Source organism: Trichomycterus rosablanca, chromosome 1, assembly GCF_030014385.1.
Source record: "Trichomycterus rosablanca isolate fTriRos1 chromosome 1, fTriRos1.hap1, whole genome shotgun sequence".
NCBI lineage: Eukaryota > Metazoa > Chordata > Actinopteri > Siluriformes > Trichomycteridae > Trichomycterus > Trichomycterus rosablanca.
Window position 1 is genome coordinate 2,581,679 of NC_085988.1, and position 6,808 is coordinate 2,588,486.

At 46.4% G+C, this 6,808-nt stretch overlaps 1 protein-coding gene across 1 annotated transcript; it reads right to left on the reverse strand.

The window, feature by feature from the left end:
• Nucleotides 1-6,187: 6,187 nt before the first annotated feature.
• Nucleotides 6,188-6,808, reverse strand: LOC134325399 (interferon-inducible GTPase 1-like). The gene has a single exon (XM_063007582.1). It carries the CDS (start codon nucleotides 6,806-6,808, stop codon nucleotides 6,188-6,190), a length of 621 nt encoding a protein of 206 aa, XP_062863652.1.

Consider the following 6,808-nt stretch of genomic DNA (forward strand, 5'->3'; position numbering starts at 1 on the left):
TCTATACATGTGTAATTATCTGTACTATTATGTGTATTGTTTGTACTACTATGTGGACTATTGTGTGCATTATTGTGTGTATCACCAAAGCAAATTTCTCGTATGTGTAGCATACCTGGAGAAATAAAGTGATTCTGATTCAACGTCTAAAGGAAACCAGGCACTGCTTGTTACGTAGCCCATACCATCCCTACAGTGAAGCATGGTGGTGGCAGCATCATGCAGTAAGGATATATTTTGGCAGTAGGAACTGGTAGACTAGTCAGGGTCGAGGGAAAGATGACTGCAGCAAGGTACAGAGACATCCTTGATGATGACCTGCTCCAGAGCGCTCTGGACCTCAGACTGGGTTGAAGGTTCATTTTCCAACAGGACAACGACCCAAAGCCCACAGTTAAGAGAACAAAGGAGTGGCTTTGGGACAACTGTGAATGTCCTTGAGTGGCCCAGCCAGAGCCCAGACTTGAACCTGATTGAACATCTCTGGAAAGATCTGAAAATGGCTGTGCACCGACGCTCCCCATCCAACCTGATGGAGCTTAAGAGTTTCTGCAAAGACGGATGGGAGAAACTGCTCAAAAATAGGTGTGCCAAGCTTGTAGCATTAAACTCAAAAAGACTTGGGGCTGTAAATGCTGCCAAAGATGCTGACCAGTGCTGTCACAGTCCATTAATGAAGGAAATACTCAGTAATAACATCACCGTCTGTTCTGCATGGGCCTACCATCAATCATGAAGGTTCCTCACTGGTCACTGAATGCTGTACAAACATTTAAACGTTCGACTGAGTAACCAAACCAGAGCAGCTGGAGCTGCTGCTATTTGTTCTTTCCATTCGTGTTTCTGTAGCAGGTGACCTGGGTTCAGGGCATCGACTCATTTCCATCCTGCTTGTTTTGGTTTAATGTGATTTGTGTGTAAATCAGGACGAGCAGGTTTTGTTTGATGTAATAAATTAAACAGCAGCTCAATCTATCAGATTTCAGGTACCATTTATTTTACTTTAATACTTTTTGACTCCCCGACTATAAGCTTGTTGTTCAATCTAGTCTGGAACCATGATCATTAAGATGGAATTAGACTTAATCACAACTCACTTTTGAAATCATCTAAATAAAGTCCACATGAAATTATCTGTAATAAATGTTTTGATAAGTATAAAGAATTGATAAGAGTTATTATGTAGTGACACATTTCAGTTCAGTCTATGTTAGAATAAAGTAACCAAACCAGAGGAGCCGGAGCTGCAGGGCACATCATTACCTGAACGACAGACATCAGTCTGATAATGACTTATGAAAATCAGAAGTTAAATCTGTATCTGCCAATCACAGTGAAGGTTTGGAGAAGCATTTGATCATGTGATGATGAGGTAAGGAGCAGATTTTACGTAATAAATGGTATTTAATGCTCAGCAGCAGATCAGTGTTTTAAAGAAGCTCTGAGGAGACTGAAAGCTTCATCTTCTGTAGTGGACGAATCATTTTACTTCTTAGTAAGTATTAATACTTTATTATACTGTGTTTAAATGAGTTGGTTATATTTAAAGTGCATTAAACTATGAAGGAAATATTACATTAGTAAGATGATGAAGTGAATATGTGCAGTGTTACTCAGGTCTCAGGAAACAGGCTAGATAAGGAACATTCAAAACTATCCGGGATCAGGCAGTGCATGTGTAGCACCCCAACCCCACCCGTAAATGGGTTCCGCTCTGGGAAAAGAGTCGACTCTCGTCTTCTGGGGCAGTTTTCTCACTCAGAGCGGTTCTGTAATGACGCCCAATAATGCAGCAACACCAGGTGAAATCCAGTAAAGGAATAAACCGGTTGTGTTAGGAGTCGGCCTGGTTCCCAGGCGGCCACCAGGGGGGGCCGACCCGCGGTTCACACAGTTAACCCCAGTGCTCGCACTGAAAGAGGCCGATCAACTCCCTCTGCGCCCACCAGAGGGAGCCAAACCCGTGAGCTTCCGCCGGCTGCCACCAGAGGGCGCACAGTCCGTAGTTCGACCAGGGGGAGAAGGACTACAAATCCCAAGGCACCCTCAGGCAATCAGCAGCGACGAGGAACACCTGGCTGAGTTGGTATTTAAAGCAGCGCTCAGCCGGGTGTCCTCGTCACACCATTGTTCTTTTGTGCTCTCTTGCACGTTATGTTAGGGACACAGGTAATGCGAGGCCTCATAGAGGGTTTGCGGTAGGCCCAGGGGCCGAGGTAATAAAAGTAACTCAGGGAAAGATTAGGTTTTGGTGTGACTCCTTTGCACTCTCCTAACTTTACCAGGAGAATTGCGTACTCCGAATCTCTTCCTCTTTCCATTGTTTTGGCTGCCTGGTGAACCAGCAGTGCTCACGAGCTCCACCCCGCCCCTTGGGTTCGAGCTCGCACAGGCTCCTCCTCCGATCAGTACGCTGAGAAGGAGAGGCTCGCCTCACGCCTCTTTCTCTCTATCTCTCGCATCTAGCTCCGGACCCGCGGGGTCGGAGCACTCGCGCCGAGCGCTCAAGCGGATCTCGGTGTTGGCTGGCCACGGCGGTGTTCGCTACCAGCACCCATCCCCGCTCCGCCTTGAGTGTCGCGCTGGTAAAGTTTAAGCACCTCTGTTCGCTTACGCGAATATTTACACAATAGTCTCGAGGGAGACTAACCTTGATATAAACCCGAGTCGCGGAGAACTAACCGGATCGGGTACGATTACAAAAAATAACTATATATATATATATATATATTACTTTTTTGTCGTTATCCGCTCGAAGGCGGCATTTCCTGGGTTCTTATACCTAGAAGAACTCCTTAGTTTGATATCGCTATATATACACATTATTATTAATACGAGTAAAACAAATAAATGCGATCCTTAGTTTGCCCTTCAATTTGCCCACCGGCGCTAGCAACGTCAGCGGCGCTGTGGCTCGCTCGGTTGCGTCATAGCGTGTGTGTGTCTGAGTTCCCCGGTTCTAATCTCGCTCGCGGGGTTGCCGTGAGCGCGGTGAGAATAATTTATTGTGCAGTGCACACGAGATCCTTTTGGAGCTTTCTTTTGTTTAAACACTTTGGAGGACTGAGGTATACTCATTGTGTTACGTTTGGGGTTTTATTTATATTTAGATATTTCAGTTGGCTTGGGCTCGCCCGGCCCCTCCTCTTTCATTCGGTGGAGATAGTCACCTAATTTGTGTACTCTAAACCGGCCCCTCTCTCCTCCGGCCGGCGTGCCCGCGATTGAGTCCTCACCTTACATATATCATAACAGAAGGGTGTGACCTACAATGGACTCAGCGGGTCACACAACCCTGCAGCAGGCAGTCAAGCTGCAGGAGGCAGCTATCCATCGTCATGAAACTATGCTTAACCAGCTGGCCGAACGCTTCAGCACACTGGCCGTTTCCCAGCCATCGCCCAGTGCGTCTCCAAATACCCCTGAACCCCCAATTGTCCCTCCCGAGCGTTTTTCGGGGGAGCTCCACCGGTGCAGAGGCTTTATCTTGCAGTGCTCTTTGGTTTTTGAGCTGCAGGCCTCCCGCTTTCCCACAGAAAAGTCCCAAGTGGCGTATATGATTTCACTCCTTTCGGACCGTGCCTTGCTGTGGGCCACGGCACTGTGGGAGCAGAAGGCACCGGAGTGTAACTCCAGGGAGGCGTTCTCCAAGGCCTTGATGGACACTTTTCATGCTCCCCAGGTAGGCAAGGAAGCAGGTCCTCGGCTCTTGGAGCTGAGTCAGGGGTCACGTTCCGTCACAGACTATATAATTGAGTTTAAGACCCTGGCCGCTGAGTGCGGGTGGGATCAGGCCGCCCTCAGAGCCATCTTTCTTCGGGGTCTCAGTGAACGGCTCAAAGATGAATTAGCCACCCGAGACCTTCCCTCCTCGTTGACGCAGCTATACGAGGTGGCCAGCCGTCTCGACCTCCGCCTGAAGCAACGCGCTCGCGAACGGGCGGAAATTGGCCGGAACACAGGTGCACGCGGGTCCTGGTCCCAGCCCTCCTACCTCCCTGGGGCTCTCCCGAGCGGGGAGGAACCTATGCAAATAGGCACCTCCCACAATACGCGCCCCGAGGGATCGGGACGACGACGCAGGCAGCCTCATTCGGGAAACATGCCGGCCCGTCCCTAAATGGGAGCTCGGGTCGAGGCCGGCTCACTGCTCCCGACTTAGGTCTGGCATTAACTGCCACTTTGGAATGGGAAGGGGGGTCATCGGACAGTTTGGCGGTCTGGGTAGATTCGGGGGCTGCCAACAACTTCATAGACCACCAACTGGTCAGACAACTAGGTCTCACTCCACAGCCGTTGGCTACTCCACTCCCCATAGTGGCCATCGACGGTCACCCATTAGGAGAGGGGTCCGTACGGCTCAAGACCCCTCCCATCACAATGAGGCTGGGGGATCATTTAGAGACCCTGTTCTTTTTTATCACTCGCTCCCCTAAAATGCAAGTCATCCTGGGCTACCCATGGCTTAGGCTCCACAACCCGGTCATTGACTGGAAGGCGGGCTCGGTCTACTCATGGAGCCTCCGGTGCCAGGAATCGTGCCTGATCCAGCCTCGATTACCGAGTAAACTGTCGGTGCCCGTCCTAGACCTCACCACCGTCTCTTCTGTTTACCATGATGTAGCAGAGGTGTTTAGCAAAGAGAAGGCCCAGCAATTGCCCCCTCACCGCGCCTTTGACTGCGCCATCAACTTGCTTCCGGGTACTTCACCCCCTCGCGGTCACCTCTTTGCGCTTGCCGCCCCTGAACGAAGCGCCATGGAGGAATACATCCGTGAGGCCCTAGCGTTAGGGTTTATACGGCCTTCAAGCTCACCAGCGGGCGCAGGGTTCTTCTTCGTGAGTAAGAAGGATGGAACCCTGCGTCCCTGCATCGACTACCGGGGCCTCAACGCAATTACGGTCAAAGACCGATACCCACTGCCCCTTATGCACACTGCATTCGAGGCACTGCAGAAGGCCCAAATCTTTACTAAGTTGGACCTCCGCAGTGCCTATAACCTTATCCGCATCCGAAAAGGGGACGAGCATATGAAACATTGGCACAGTTGGCACAAAAGCAGCTTTGCCACTTCTCATGTGAATGTGCCGGATAATGTTTAAACCTTGCCCTCAGTCAGATTATAAGGAGTTAGCCATGTTATGCTAGTGTCCTTGTTTATTTTCCAAATATCAAAAACATGCAGAAGGTAGATTGTCTGCTGTAGAAAGAAGCTACATAACTACACAATACACATATTACCCAGAATGAATTAGTAGATAGAAATAAGACAAGTTAAAACAACAGTTTTAACTTGTTCACTTCTGTAAAAAAGGATTAAATGAATTATTTATCAAACAAAAATGATTAAACATAAAAACTGGACAAAATTACTCCATGATTGCACTGTACTGTGTAGCTTTAGGAGTAAACGAGTTCAGAAAGGTGTATGTCCATTTATTTATTTATAACACATATACATGATTAGAAGTGATTTTGAGAAAAATAATCAAAACACCTGGGTGCGGTTTACTGAAAAATACAAATGCTGGTCTCCAGCAGAAAGACAGATCACTTTGGATGATTATTCATGTATCGATAAATGTAAAATACAAAGTTACCTCATGTTAAATGTCCATGTCTGTCAAAAAAATATATAAAAACACAGATAGATATTTCATCTTTTATCTGCTCAACTTCATTTCATTTATTAATAAACATCCATTCCTGCATTTCAGGCCTGCAACACATTCAAAAAAAGTTGGGACAGTAAAGCATTTACCACTTTGTAATGTCACGTTACTTTTCACCAATTAAAAGAGGTTTTGGCATCGAGGAGACCGAGTGATTTAGTGTTTCAGCTTTTATTTTGTCTCGTTCTTCCTGCAAACACGTAGAGCTGATAAAGGTTTGATAAACTAATCCCTCACCATGTGGTTATATCAGCTAGTGTTGAGTGGAGATTTTTGATGCCGTCTGAGGGACGGAAGATCACGAGCGTTCAGATTAAGTTTGTGTCCTTGTCCTTTACACACTGAAATTCCTCCTGATTCCTTGAATGATTTAATGATATTAGATGCCCTCGTCCAGACTTTTTTTGGAAGGACCTTTTTTCAGGACTGAAATGCAGGAATGGATGTTTATTAATAAATGAAATGAAGTTGAGCAGATAAAAGATGAAATATCTCAGGTTCACCCTGTCTGACATCAAATATCAAAATCAAATGCAAAAACATTTCTGGAGGAGATGAGAAAAACTTTAGGATTTTCAATTTCTTTAAGGTTTTTTACACAATTCTGCTTGATTTTACTGAGCATTTCTTTCTTGTTAAAGTTTTTTTTACTTTGTTCTGCATTGACGTCGTTGTCTATCTTTGATCTAACAAAGTAAAACAGCTTTTTCTGTTTTTTGATCTCTGTAGTCAGCAGGATGTCGTTCTCTGTGAATCTCTCAGATGAGATGATAATGAAGAAATCATACCTTGCAAACTGCATCTTCTTAGGATAATCTTTAGCCTTAAATTTTGTGGTTCCGATTCCAGGAAGATCCCAGAAAGTCACATTAGGCATTGTTGGATGTTGGTAAGGGGTTGGTTCAGTGGTGGTTTCAGTAACTCCAGTTTCAGCTGCACCTTCATCATCATCACTCAGTCCTCTGATTGCATTAATGAAAGCTGACTTTCCTGACCCAGTTTCTCCAGTTACAGCAATGTCCAGTGAGACGTTGTTCAACTGGTCCTGTGTCTCTTGTGCTTTTTCATATGCTCTTTCAGAAGTGGACTCTCCTGAAGCCTCTAATAATGCAGTTATATCAGAAAATTGACTCAT